This window comes from Aspergillus eucalypticola (genome assembly GCF_003184535.1).
Source record: "Aspergillus eucalypticola CBS 122712 chromosome Unknown BO83scaffold_31, whole genome shotgun sequence".
Lineage (NCBI taxonomy): Eukaryota > Fungi > Ascomycota > Eurotiomycetes > Eurotiales > Aspergillaceae > Aspergillus > Aspergillus eucalypticola.
The window spans coordinates 266,939-280,659 of record NW_020290305.1 but is presented as its reverse complement, the minus strand read 5'-3'; the positions used below and the strand labels follow the sequence as shown (position 1 = coordinate 280,659).

At 50.6% G+C, this 13,721-nt stretch overlaps 4 protein-coding genes across 4 annotated transcripts; 2 read left to right on the top strand and 2 right to left on the bottom strand.

The window, feature by feature from the left end:
- Positions 1-50: 50 nt before the first annotated feature.
- On the top strand, positions 51-3,349 carry BO83DRAFT_455369 (uncharacterized protein; the record flags this gene model as incomplete). The annotated part of the gene is made up of 4 exons (XM_025537029.1): positions 51-257; positions 348-1,069; positions 1,124-1,528; positions 1,588-3,349. 4 exons carry the CDS (start codon positions 51-53, stop codon positions 3,308-3,310), a joined length of 3,057 nt encoding a protein of 1,018 aa, XP_025383880.1. The 3' UTR covers positions 3,311-3,349.
- A 446-nt stretch (positions 3,350-3,795) lies between these two features.
- On the bottom strand, positions 3,796-7,843 carry BO83DRAFT_369348 (5-oxoprolinase). Its single transcript, XM_025529857.1, has 2 exons — positions 5,246-7,843; positions 3,796-5,196 (listed from the first exon to the last, which is right to left on the bottom strand). Exons 1-2 carry the CDS (start codon positions 7,760-7,762, stop codon positions 3,874-3,876), a joined length of 3,840 nt encoding a protein of 1,279 aa, XP_025383879.1. The 5' UTR covers positions 7,763-7,843; the 3' UTR covers positions 3,796-3,873.
- Positions 7,844-8,430: 587 nt separating this feature from the next.
- BO83DRAFT_322611 (transcription factor domain-containing protein) lies at positions 8,431-10,953 on the bottom strand (the record flags this gene model as incomplete). Its single annotated transcript, XM_025527902.1, has 10 exons — positions 8,431-8,891; positions 8,950-9,321; positions 9,378-9,462; positions 9,510-9,585; positions 9,634-9,758; positions 9,808-10,316; positions 10,371-10,514; positions 10,585-10,628; positions 10,691-10,819; positions 10,874-10,953. 10 exons carry the CDS (start codon positions 10,951-10,953, stop codon positions 8,431-8,433), a joined length of 2,025 nt encoding a protein of 674 aa, XP_025383878.1.
- Positions 10,954-11,705: 752 nt separating this feature from the next.
- BO83DRAFT_141401 (putative cytochrome P450 monooxygenase) lies at positions 11,706-13,558 on the top strand. Its single transcript, XM_025526175.1, has 3 exons — positions 11,706-12,115; positions 12,162-13,163; positions 13,219-13,558. The coding sequence occupies exons 1-3, from the start codon at positions 11,843-11,845 to the stop codon at positions 13,318-13,320; spliced, it is 1,377 nt and encodes a 458-aa protein (XP_025383877.1). The 5' UTR covers positions 11,706-11,842; the 3' UTR covers positions 13,321-13,558.
- Positions 13,559-13,721: the final 163 nt, after the last annotated feature.

Genomic DNA, 13,721 nt, shown 5'->3' with positions numbered 1-13,721 from the left:
GCAGAACCATCTGGTGTGAACGAAACTGCCCATTTCATAGTCTCCAAGTTATGGCAGACCAGCCTTCGATTATTGAGGCCACACTGGCCTGTCACCAGATATTTCGACACTCGGCTGCTGTTCCTGCTCTCCAAGAATGGGCAGAAAATTGTTTAGCCGACTTGAAGCTGTGGGCAAATGGAGCCGGGGCCTTGAAAGTCGGAAAGGCATCCCTTGATACTAGGCTGACCTCAAATCCGGACGCAAAGATTTTCGTGGTAAATCTATTAGAGATGCTGCGAGCCTTCGTAGAACAGTGCGTTGAGACAGGTACAGCCAAGATATCACTTTGAGCAGAAAGGACCAAGAATGACTTCTTACTAGGAGCAGACAGGCACGGCGATGGGTTAGATCAAGCCATACAGGATGTAAAATCCATCATAGGCCAATCAGATCAAATCATGACTTCCAGTCGCAAGGCTGGCATCCATGCACAAATTCAAAAGGCAGATGCTTCTTATAACCCTGGCCATCCGCAGGTCAAGGCTTTGAAAAACCATCTGCAGCTTCTATTACTGTCAAGACCCAGATATAATAGCACTCTACAAGCAGAGACCTCCTCGGATAGTGTGCTATTGGTCTCGTCCATAGATGGCACCATAGTGTCTGAGCCGCGGTCTTTAACTGTTATCCAGCGACGACTCATCAAGACAAACCTGAAGCGCAGAAGCCGATTCTTGTATACTCAGCGTCACACAATCAAGCTGTCCGACATGGAACCGGCCCCAGCAAAGTCGACATCCACTTCTCGAAAAACGCCGCAGCCACTCATTCTCAATCCCGTCGCAAGGTCAACGGACGAGTCTAAACTGCCCACAGTGTATAGCACAACGACCGCAACCGAAGTACAAGATCCAATCCCGTTTCCGACCCGAGATAGTGCCCAACCAGCGACTACAATCGTATCTGCAATCAGCTCTCGTGTGACGTATCCCAAGCCTCCCCAACTGAGACCCGATCAAAATGTCTTCCAATGTCCGTGCTGTTGCCAGACATTGCCAGCTTCCATGAGCAGAGGGAGTCAGTGGAAGTATGTATTGATTCCTTGAGCATCAGGATGAATGCTAATCATATGGCCATCCAGGAAACATCTCTCCAAAGATATTCTTCCCTACACATGTATTCTAGATGATTGCCCTCGCCCCGAAATAAATTACCATACAAAGGATCTCTGGCTGTCGCACATGTTCACCGACCATGGCGGCTTTCCCCATTGGGTTTGCCTCGCCTGCAATGACTCGAGCGAGCGACCAACGTTTTACGAAGAATCGGCATTCACTGAGCACTTAGAACAGATGCACTCAACGGGTATCAAACCTCACCAAGTACAGATGTTGGTCTCAGCCTGGCGCCGGAAAACACCTGTCACAGTCGGATCATGTCCGCTCTGTGAGCTGACAGACCTGGATTCCGATGTTTTGAACCATGTTGCCGAGCACCTGCATTCATTCTCGCTCAAATCCTTACCATGGGCGCCAGGAGATTCTGAGTCTAATGGGACTAATATGGAGGCTATTATGAAGATCATCTTTATTTTAATACAGCAAGATCGGAAGATACTCGAAGATCGGAAGATACTGGAAGTGTGGGATCAGGATCTATTGAGTTGTCTGACCCAGGGAACCTGGACTATCTGTCTATCAAGGAATACGACGAGGAGCCAACGGAAAACAACCAATTGACAGAAGAAAAAATTCACTGTCTCTCTGAGAATCTGAGTAGTAGCCAGGATATGATGGGTGTGTTTCTAGCTAGCATCGAGAACGAAGATGCTGTAACGGCACCCTTTCGAACGCCACCATCGCCAGCAGGCCCTGATAGCGATCTACCTGTGGACGAGGAAGAAGAAGGCCGATTCTCTCTCACTCATCATCTTCCATCATTATCACTCACATTACCTACAGATTCTGATGATGATGATTCTTGGGCCGTTCGACCGCCACTGCCAGCTCCATCTGACAGCGAACCCTCAACAGATGGAGAGGATGAACACCAAGATTCTGCATCGCTTAATCCTCCGTCGTCATCACCAGCTGGATCCGGTTCATACTCTAATAATGAGTCTGCACCCCCGGGCTTCCAGCCATCATCAGCGACCGAGGAAAGGCTCCTGTCAAACGATCTGTCACGATATATTGATCTCAATGCAACTCCGCTCGCCAGAGCTCAGAAGGCTGAAACTGCCGTAAAAGCCGGAGCAGTAGCTGGTGGATTCATTTCATTTTCTGGGATGCTTCTTAGCCAGTTCAGTCTCCCACAGGATATTACTTCCGCCGGCGAATTACCGAGGACCCCTATTGTCCTCTACAAGGGAGATTATTTCCACGATTCATTGGACACCCTCTTTCGGCTGTGTTTCGATTGGGTCTCCGATTTTTTGGAACCCTTCAGTGATGTGCTATGTCGCTCACTTAGTAACCTGCATCCCGCAAATATTCGTGATCGATTCCGCGATGCCATACTGAATGGATACGGCGTTGATGCGCTTCTTGCCGAACCTCTTCACCGGCGAAATATCTTCATGTCCGTTATTATGACTATGGTATGGAAAATCATATTTACGCGATATCTATTTGGCTTGGAACGGCCAATACGCTCAGGAATCAAGCGGCTAGAGAAGGATTTAGGGCAGAGTCTGCCACAGGAAGCAGTCCATCGCTGGCGAGCCACGACATTGTCTGTGTTAGCCCGGGATATCGAGTTGAAGCAGCAGCAAGAACGTGATATACAAGCTATTTCGATTACTATTATCGATACACTGATGTCTATACTATCGGAAAGGAGTCTTTATAAGCCTCGACTGCGCGAGGAGCTCGACGCGATATTACGCCATGCTGTGCAACTCTCTGTTGAAATGCGCATGCAATTGGCAGAATATATTATGCTGCCTCCTTTTCAGCCAGAGTATGACAGCCAAGGCAACTTGACAAGTCAGATCTTCTTCAACGCCTCGTTGATGCATGACGAGAGTGGCGTGTATGCATCAGATGAACAGGCACAAAATGAACAGGCTGTTGTTCGCTCAGTTCTTTTCCCTTTGGTAGTGAGAAAGGGCGATGACGATGGCAAAGGAGACGAAGAGGTGGTTGTTTATCGAGCTCAGGTCGTGGTATCGGATACGTCACACAGTGATAGACATCATCCTTCTCCCGCGCATGACACAAGAGATTCTGATGCTGTAAACGAAGAGGCGGATTATGATTCGGACCGGACTTCGGCAGGTAGTGCTCCAAGTCAAGTGTCGATCGATGTTAGGGGTGTGCCACTGTAGTTGCTGCATTAGCTAATAATGAAACCGACATATGCGCGCAAAGCACTGCTTACTACTATGAACACGAAGTTTTGTATCACCCTCGGAGTAGTCGTCCCTTGGCTATATTTCCATAGTAGCAGACATCTCACCTTAAGCCTTCAAGGAGATCTTTCCTTTTCAATTTTTTTCCTTTTCTTCTTCCTCTTCCCCCCCCCCCCCCCCCTTTTTTTTTTCCTTTTTTCACTTCTTTTTTCCCTTCGATTGAAACTGTACCCTACAGAAGTCACTACCAAGTAAGTTTCTTAGCCAAGTAGGTCATTTCTGGATGATACGAAGCCCTGCCTTTCCACATGCATGACTTTGTCACATTGGCGTCGTATCAGTCTTGTTACAACTCACAACGAGATCATGCGGGAGCAGGAGCACTCCATAATTAACTCTGACCAGTAGGTAATAGGTATATGAACCTTGTAACAGTATTCGAAACAAGCTTATTCGTCAATGATAATATAACAATCATACAATTCATATAAGCTAATACCCATACATGCTCACATAAACATAATAAAACATCAAACCCCTCATGCAGATACAGCTCCCCATCCACCTCCACCAGCAGTATTGATTACAATGCGATCGTGCGTCTTCATAGACACAGTGTTCTTTCCTCCGATATTGACCACGCGCTCCACGCCCGTATCCACATCTTTTGTGACCCAAAGGTTCATTCCAGGCTGTGCATCCTCGCCGCCTTCGAGTCCGTACGGGCGGTATACACGCCTCTCGGAAAGGATAGACACTTCCATCGGAGAGAGGAACTCGATATCGCGAACCACACCGTCACCACCAGGGTTCTTTCCCTTGCCGCCGGATCCCTCTCGAAGGGTGAATTGTCGGAGCAGTGTGGGGTAGCGCTTCTCTAGAATCTCCGGGTCGGTGATACGTGTGTTGGTCATGTGTACGTGGATACCGGATTCTCCGCTCCAAGTAGGACCGGCACCGCTGCCTCCAGCGATGGTCTCGTAGTAGCCGAAGCCAGGGATAGTCTCGCCGGTTTCGGGGTCGCGCTTGGAGTTGGTGCCGAAGGTCAAGTTGTTGCAGCAGCCTTGGGAGGCAGCACAGGCGCGGAAGGCTTTGAGGACGACGTCGGTGATGCGTTGAGAGGTTACCACGTTTCCGCCGACCACAGCGGCAGACTTGGTGGGGGACAGGATACTAGGCGAGGGGACCTGGATGTCGATAGGTGCCAGACATCCCTGGTTGAGGGGCATGTCTGCGTTGATCATGCAGCGCAAGCAGTAGATGATGGCCGAGTGGGTGATGGCGATGGGTGCGTTCCACCCGCCGTATACCTCGGGGCCAGTACCGTCAAAGTCGAATAGAGCGGAACCATCCTCGCCGTTGATAGTGACCTTTAGCTTGATAGGCGTGCCGTCATCCATGTAGTCGACTGCTTCCAATGGTTGACCACCAAATTTCTTGTGCAGATCCTTGAGAAGGTTGCGGACGGCTGTCTCGGCTGTGGCTTGGATGGCATACATGTACTTCTGCACCGTCTCAACGCCGTATTCCGCAAACAACGCTTGGATCAGCGAGATACCACGGGTATTGGCCGCAATTTGTGCTTTCAGGTCAGACAGGTTATCGCTGACGCATCTAGCTCCGGAGCAGCCTGGGTACTGAGCCGGCTTGTGGACCAACAGCTCCATCATACGCTCCTCGTCAAAGACGCCATTGCTGACGATTTTGTCTCCCTCAATTGCAGCACCCTCCTGCCAGAGCTCTGTAGACTTTGGTGGCATTGAGCCTGGGAGGATGCCACCAATGTCTGCGTGGTGGCCACGGGAAGCTACATAGAACATGATCTCGGTGCCACCCGGTCGGTCGAAGACGGGTGTAATGACCTATCGCGGTTAGCTGTGTAGTCGATTGAAGAGCGGATGGTAGACTTACAGTGATATCGGGCAAATGTGTACCACCACTGCTAGGGTGATTTGCGACTAATACATCACCGTCACGCAGATCACCGAGCCACTTCTGGTGCTGGTAGCGGACCGCAAATTGCATGGATCCAAGATGCACCGGAACATGCGGCGCGTTGGCAACAAGACCTCCATCGGGGGAGAAAAGAGCGCAAGAGAAGTCAAGACGCTCCTTGATGTTTGTAGATACGGATGTTTTCTGGAGCGTGCGGCCCATCTGTTCGGCGATTGACATGAACCTATGGCCGAAGATACTGAGCCGAATCGGGTCAATACCTGAGGATCCACCCTCAACACCATTGACATGAGGGAGCTCCTCGAGGTCGATGACTATGCAGGTCTCCAGGATACTAGCGACGGCATTCGGGGCCACCACGACGGTTTGTGTTTCGTCAATGATGACGGCAGGGCCATGCACACGAGTATTCTTCTCGAGCTTGTTCAATAGATACACAGGGGTATCGATCCGCTCAGAGTACCCGTCAAAGTATGCTTTCGAGGTGTTGTCCGGACCTCCACTGACATCCTTCAGGGTAGCCTCCCTCAGCTGTACGAGGGGGCTCTTCTCCGTCCGAACCTTTGAAGAGGCAATTGTGCGAACTCGAATATCATCAACTAGAACCGATCTGTCAGAGTTGAACCCGAATTCTCTGCGGTGTCTGGCACGGAACTGCTCGAGGAAATCGGAGTTATCCTCAGGCTTCAGGATCATCAGGCTGGTATCTGAACCCTCGTAGCGCAGGTTAAGATACAAATCGTGGCGAACTTGGTCGGCCGAAAAGCCTTGCTCCTGCATATCTTCAGTAGACGCCTTGATCATGTCCTCGAAGCGCTTGTCAAGTGTGGACTGGGAGGTCGAGTACTCCGTAGAGACCGGCTCTTGCGATTCCTTAACCACCTCAGCCAGCGCCAAGCCATACGCCGAAAGGACAGATGAGAACTTGTGGATGATGACGCGGGAAATTCCCAAGGACGCTGCAACGGTACACGCGTGCTGACCACCAGCACCGCCAAAGCATGCCAGGTGGTGGGATGCAGTTTCGAAACCGCGAGCTTCCGTCAGGTTGCGAATGGGGCGAGCCATCGACTCATCCGCAACCTTCAAGAAGCCTAGTGCCACCTCCTCCGCAGTGAACTCCGACTGGCCCTTTCCTCTTCTCTCAGTATTAATCTTTTGGGTCAACTCGTTGAAAAGCTTAGTCGTAATCTCAATGTCAAGAGGCTGGTCTTCGTTAGGTCCAAAGATGTGAGGGAAATATTCCGGAAGCAGTCGGCCGAGGAACAAGTTGGCGTCGGTAACGGTCAGAGGACCGCCTTTGCGGTAGCAGGCAGGGCCCGGGTGAGCTGACGCTGATTCAGGACCGACGTAGAAGAGACCGTTGCGCCACGACAGAATAGAACCACCGCCAGCAGCGACAGTATTGATGTCGAGCTGAGGAGACTGAATGAGGACACCGGCCACCTTGGATCCGAAGACGTGCTCGAGGTGACCGTCAAACCGTGACACGTCGGTTGATGTACCACCCATATCGAACCCGATCACTGGGGTCTTCTCCTGAGGATCCCAGCTCGTCGCAGCAAAGCCAACCACACCGGCAGCAGGTCCCGACAAGATCGCTTTCAGCCCGCTGAATCTGCGAAAGTCGACCAGCCCACCGTCAGACTGCATAAACTCAAATCGGCATTCATGCTGCTTCTCGAGCCCGCCCTCGAAGCTAGCCGATATTGAGTCAATGTAGGTTTTGATGACAGGCGTCAGATAAGCATCTGCGGCGGCAGACATGCCTCGGGGAACCACCTTGATCATGGGCTGGAGTTTGGAAGACAAGGTAACCGAGAAGCCCATGCTTTCAGCCAGCTCCCCGATGATGCGCTCGTGCTCAGGATATGCGAACGAGTGGACGAGAGCAACCGAAAGGGACTGGTAACCCTTTTCCTTCAATTGTTGTAATACTGGACGCACCTCCTCAATGTCTAGTTCTTGTACTACCCGGAACTTTTCACCCGTTGTTCCCTCCACTATGCGAGCATTCTGAAAGCAGTCCTTGTCGGCGAGAGGGTGGCATGGTACGACACGCTCGTTAATTTCAACCACTTGCTCGGGCAAAACTCCGGGTCTAGCCATTGAGAGATCGAAGATGTTTGGTCGTGATTGGTCGCCAATCTTCAGTAGGTCACGGAAACCTTTGGTGGTGAGGAGCACGGACCGGGCTCCCTTACGCTCCAGCAGCGCGTTTGTAGCGACTGTGGTACCCATGCGCAAGCTCCCAATGCGATCGAGTTTCAACGGCTGGCCTCGCGGGTGTGACTCGCCGGTGACGAGCTCAAGAATCTGGCGTATTCCCTCCGTCGGAGCATCTTCGTAGTGACCGGGGTCGACGGAGAGTAGTTTGAGGATGATGTCGGGGCGACCCGGGACCACGGCGTGGACGTCAGTGAAGGTACCACCGCGATCGATGGAGATGGTGATCTTGTCTGACCCGGGCATGATGAAGGTTAGGGTGAAGAAGGATGAAGAGGAGAGAGGGAGGAGTGAGGAGAACAAGAAGGAAAGGGAAAAGGGTATCAATGGCTGTTTTCAACTACAAGATGGATGGAGGGGCATTCCCCAGGTTAAAATAACTGGGGGATGCGATAAGCCATTCCGCTGTCGTCACCGGACCTCCCTCTATGTCCGCAATCGTTCATTGGTTGGAGGTCACGTGTCGGCCCGATGCACCCCCGGATCGGGGCAGCCGGACCGATCAGACCGAATGCGATAACGGATGCTGATAACATCCCAGATAAAGAATCAGTTCTCAAGATCATGGCTCTTGGAGATGGGAGATAGTGGGACTTAAATCAGTGTCATACTTCCATGCGTCAGTGTGATTATATGGCCTGTTTCTAGGACAATGGTCAAGCTACTGCTAGTATTATTAGTAACAAGAAATTAGTCACTCTCCACAACATTGTCACTACTACCATTTGTAGTATCTGGGCTACGCAATGAGGATATATATATTCATCATTCAACATAGCTTCACGCGCGATGAACGGACACCACGTTGATTCAATTACCAAGTACAAACCTAGAAGACAAGCGATGAGAATTGTCCAATGAATCATTAAATGAATCGTTCAATCTGCTCAATGTTACATATACGAGAGGGTATTTCATTTCTTCAAAGTATTCTCAATCCAATCAGTATCCATATCAATGTCAATCTGGCCCAGGACCTCCTCCCACAGCCCAGGATCGTCGTTCACATCAAAGTTAAACGAGATTTCCTGCATCGACGGGATGTCTTGTTGTGGGGTCCAAGTAGCCTCCCCCGTCGGGTGATCGACTGCATTCTGTGATAGTGTTGGCTGCTGTGTGCTACTTGGAGTAACGGGCACCCCCGCAGCGTCTCCTTGCTTGGAGCTCTTCTGACCAATAGACGATCGTAGTTCAAGAAGGAGGGAGTGACGTGCAGCCAGGTTGGTATTGCCCCGGTCAGCCATGCTGCGAAGCAAATTGATCGATATTTCCATCGCTCGGGAATTAGCAGCGTTGTAGGGGAACGCGGCATTGACCATCACAAGTAAAAGTGCGGCAGAAAAGATGTACTCTCCGTCTAGATAGCCGTATGTGGCTGAACTCGGTGTTAGCGAAGCGACCCAAAATAATTCCAAATGAATGAGTAGACATACCAACCAAATTGTGCTTCGCTGCTGCATCCATTATAAGGGTGGTGGCTCGAGCTGCTGCCACACAGCTCTCAATCACCGCCACGGTGTTCTGCGATAGCCCTTCCTTCCAGTCCACGGTCGCAGAACCTTTATCTTCAGCATCAAGCCGGCGTTTAATTACATAGAAGACTAAAGGCCGTGCGGTCATGTTGACACAGGAATAAAAGTGTAAGAATATCGAGACCGACTCCCGATTAATGTGAGTACTCAGAGTGGAGAAGTTGATACGGAGGCGATCCGGTATTCGTCGCAGCCAGTCCGAAAGCTCATCTGTAATACTCTGCACAGACACAAGCAAGTTGGAGCCAGATCGTGGCTTCTTGCGATAGATTTCTTTGTAACATGTTAATGGAGTCTCTGCTTGCGGGAATGAAGAGCCGGTCACAAACCTTCGCCTATCCTACCCAAAATCCGAGACAATTGTGTATAGTAGGTGAGGACGACCGATGGCCAAGGGACCACCTCAGTTGCGCTCTACTTAGTGTTAGAAGAAACTTGGTGATGGAATCCTCACTACTTACCGTAGGCTGCGGCCATGTTGTCCCTATATCCTCATCGTGGATGGTGATTGGATTGCCAGATTTGACGGACAGAAGTCTAGCAGGTGTTAGTAAGTATTAAGGGGGAGACGGACGTGAGCCTTACCGATCCAGACTATACACCGACCACCAAGCCCGCCGCCGACGATTCCGATCTTCTTCACTAACATCTGGGTCAAGGACCTCCTGGTGAAGACCCAGTGAAATAGCCATGCGAAGAGCAAGGCCGATCTGGATAACCTGCATTAGCGGTGGAAATCATCACATGGACTGAACTTACATAGAGAAATGCAGCGTCTCGACGATTGAGATTCTGCATATAATACGCAACGTAGCAAAGAACCTCCACGAAAAAGATAGAGCCTTCCTCGTGGATGTCGGGTAAGAAGCGCAGCGCATGTTTGAAATATTTGAACCCAGGAGGCCCGTCATCTCCGGACCACTGGTTCACCGAATACATCAGACCGAAGGCTATGACCAGTAACACCTGGCAGTATACTAGACACGACTCTCGATTGAGTGCATCGGGAGGTTGGCTGTAAACGAAATGGAGCCGCTCTTCGAAATCATGGGGCTGAATCAAGGAAAATATCGTCCCAATATAGACATACTGTACCCAGTAGAGTCGTTTGGCGTACTCGAAGGGGGGCAGTTGGGGTAGAACCCGAGGAGCTGAGCGACGCAGAGACAGAGGGTCATCATACAATGGCCGCATATCCAATGCTAAATTGGTTGATGAGGGATTTAGGCGTTTCGCCAAATGGGTGGTAGAAGATGCCCCAACATAATCTGTCTACTAATCAGCTCAGCTACGCAGGTATCGGGACCTCAAGACAAGCTCACGATGCTCTCCTGACCGATTCAAGAAGACGTGACCCGTCTCGTTATACCACCAGTCATCTCGCTCGAGAGGCACCTCCACATTGTTGTAGGGACTGCTCTGGATGGTCGCAGGGGGATTGGGGAGAGATAGAGGACGACCTTCATCTGCAGGAATTAATTGAATCAGACAACGTGACAAATACTTATATCAAGACGGATTTGATTGCGTACATACCTCGACGGCTGGCCTGTGCTTGAGCGCGAAGTTGATGAAAGTAGCTAATGAATGTTGGTCACCTGCTCAGGCATCCATTGCGTTCTTCTCAGGCTTCCAGGCTCACCTTTCGGGAATCGAGACGCGCTTCTCAGCTTCCGAGTAGACACACTTATGGCCCACCTCTGCGCATGCAGCACATGGATAAGGTGGGTTGCCAGCACACCGGGTTTTTCTGTTGCGGCATCGGTTACACCTACAAAGAAATATTAGCTGACTAGTCTAGGACCCTAGTATATTGCTGACGCACGCGACCATCGACCGTCTCGCGTTGGGCTGGTGCTCTGCAGCTCGCTGCTGCAGCCCACCTCGTCCTTTTCTCTGAGCCATGGCAGAACGCACTGCTATTGATAGATCACAATCACCATGTCGTACACTCTATTGCAGGGGATTGGTGCTGCTCGAAACACTTTGGGCTTGCTGTTGCGGATGCTGTCCACGGCGTGGAGATGCCGATCAACGTCCACAGTATAGCGGGGATGAGAGGGACCAGACACGTGGAATGGATCTCGCCGGGTTTAGAAAAAGAATGGTTGGGATACACACCGATCCAACAACACTGATGATAGCTCGGACTCCACCCGATAAGTGTGTCTGTGGTGGACTGTAGCAGTTGGCGCCCAAGGCAGAAGACTGCTCGATTCCCGCGCGATCGGCCTCTCCACGTTCAAGCGTGAGATGGACTTAAGGCAGGCTAATGTGCAGGGAGAACTAAATGCCACCCCTCAATAGGTGGCTATCTTCATCCAATCCTACGAGTTCATGAGAGGTGCTGATGACTTTGCTGTGATCAGACGACTTATCTGCCGTTACATTGCGCGACCCCACACTGTGCTGTGTTGCAAGCCAAATAATGCTGGAAGCAGAGTGGCCGCACCTCGGCCCGACCGACAACGGACCCCCTTGAGGGGCACCAGTTCTTATCACGTAATTACTTGGTGCCATTATTCACACCCAGGCACTGCCGGTTTAAAGTTCTGGCTTGAATCCACTCGCGTGCGGGTGCCTGGGGACCTTTTAGACCTGTCGCGCATCTGTGAGCCCATGAACTTCACTGCCGGCCTGCTCCGATTCATTTTCTCGACTCGGGATATCGCGGCTGTGGGAAATGGAAGATGATGATGTGTTTATCCCGACAGAGTGTCATCATCAGTCGATATAACCAAAACAGCGTCGCGTCCACTGGAGCGGAAAATGAACCAGCATTCGAGCTTCCGCCATGGGAGTAGGCGCCGTTGCAGTTATACTGCTCGCTTTGCTGACATTACTTCGCGCCATCCGCAATTATAGCCGTCTACGTGCTATCCCTGGTCCTCCAGCCGCTGGATGGTCGGACTTTTGGCGCATATATGTTCGCAATAAATCTCACTACGGTCGGCGTCTGTCAGGTCTTCATCGAGAATATGGCATGGTTGTGCGGTTGGGACCGCGTTTCCTCAGTGTCGCAGATGGGTCCATTATAGGCCGTCTAGATCAGGGGGTTGATAAGGGGGTACGTGTTAAGCTTGTATTCGAAAAACATTTGCTAATTGTCACAGTCACTAGAACCCCACTATAGAAACGCGATACCCTCGAACAGTGTCACCTTCAGCCTGGATAATATTCAGACAACGCAGTCTACCTGGGAATGCTCTCATGGTTTACCGGAGTACGAAGGAGTAATCGACCCGTCCATGAAACAACTCATCAAAGCGATACGAAGATACCGTGTATTGGATATAACCTCGTCCTTGCGCATATTTGCGACGACGTTCATAAGTCAGCTTACCACCGGGGGTTTGTTGCAGGCGAGGCATGACAACATGGGAAGAAGCAGCCGATGGTTGAGTATGTTCTCGACAATTGAATTTATGCTCATCCGAAGCCCGGTGACGGCACTGAAGAGAGATCGCGGACGTCGACTAGCAACATGTGCGACATTGCCAATGGTAGCGCCTACTGTTTCCGTCGGAGGGGGTGATGCAGTTAGCTCAAATGGCCCTTTGGCAATGCAACAACGGTCGCGCGACGGAACCCGGACGAGGCCATATTTTAATGGCATCCGTGGGGGGCACAATGTTGCCGGTACATTCGTGTCGTTATTTTATTTTCTACTGAGGCACCAGGATTTTCTTGATAGACTTAGATCTGAGATAGACACTGCATTTGGTGTTGGATCACTGTCAGACATACCCCGATGGAGAGAACTAAATAGGTTGTCCTACCTTGATGCCGTTCTGAAAGAGACAATGCGGCTGTCAGTGAACTTTGAAGAGGAGATCAAGGCACCAATAGATGGTGTTATTGTTGCAGGCTACCCCGTTTGCAAGAACACAGCCCTGATGTGGAATTCCCAGGTCCTGCAGTTCGACAGTGAGACGTTTGGGAACGCTGTTCATTCATTTCAACCTGAGCGATGGCTTTTGGCAGATGCACAACAGCGAAGCCGAATGGAGCAGGGATTGATATCCTTCAACCGCTGCGTGCGCGACCATCCAGAAGCCCAGGTGGCCTGGCTGGAATTGAAGAAAGTTGTCGTATTGATTCTTATGAAATTCAATGTGAGTTCCTCGAATATTATACTGAAAGCTGGTCATTGACTGGGAATCCAAATAGACGCAGCTTCTTCATGCCGCAGAGCCTAGCATTGACGCCGACGACAATTTTGCTCCGCCGTCTCTTATGGTTGGATTCACCCCAAGGACTCCTGGATATTGAGGTACCAGCTTGGCAACGCATAACTCGTCCATTCTTCTTTTTACTTTCCAGACCATTGGTGTCGCTTCGCCATCGTTTGATTTCTACTTCATTAGCTAAGATACCCAGATAAAGCAATTGCTATACAATCCTTGCCTTCGTTTACGGCATATCTACCTATCCTATGTGATGTTCCACCAAGTATCATACAACACAGTACATAAAGAGATACTCCATACTAAGCTTTCTATACGATGAGCACTCCCTACAAGCAATGCCAAGGCCCGGGACGGCGCGAACAATTGCGAAGCCCCTGCTTACAGAACTCATCTACTCCTACATTGGCATCCATCCAACTAACAATACCAGCAAAAATCCGAGATAATCCAAAATAAACTCCATATTGCACTGCTATACTACCG

What these genes read in the sequence shown, in the direction of transcription:
- BO83DRAFT_369348 (XM_025529857.1), bottom strand. Translation starts at nt 7,762, where the DNA reads ATGCCCGGGTCAGACAAGATCACCATCTCCATCGATCGCGGTGGTACC. An exon ending in CACATTTGCCCGATATCACT is followed by an intron (nt 5,197 to 5,245) that starts GTAAGTCTACCA and finishes TAACCGCGATAG; the next exon opens with GTCATTACACCCGTCTTCGA.
- BO83DRAFT_141401 (XM_025526175.1), top strand. Translation starts at nt 11,843, where the DNA reads ATGGGAGTAGGCGCCGTTGCAGTTATACTGCTCGCTTTGCTGACATTA. An exon ending in ATCAGGGGGTTGATAAGGGG is followed by an intron (nt 12,116 to 12,161) that starts GTACGTGTTAAG and finishes TAATTGTCACAG; the next exon opens with TCACTAGAACCCCACTATAG. An exon ending in TGATTCTTATGAAATTCAAT is followed by an intron (nt 13,164 to 13,218) that starts GTGAGTTCCTCG and finishes GAATCCAAATAG; the next exon opens with ACGCAGCTTCTTCATGCCGC.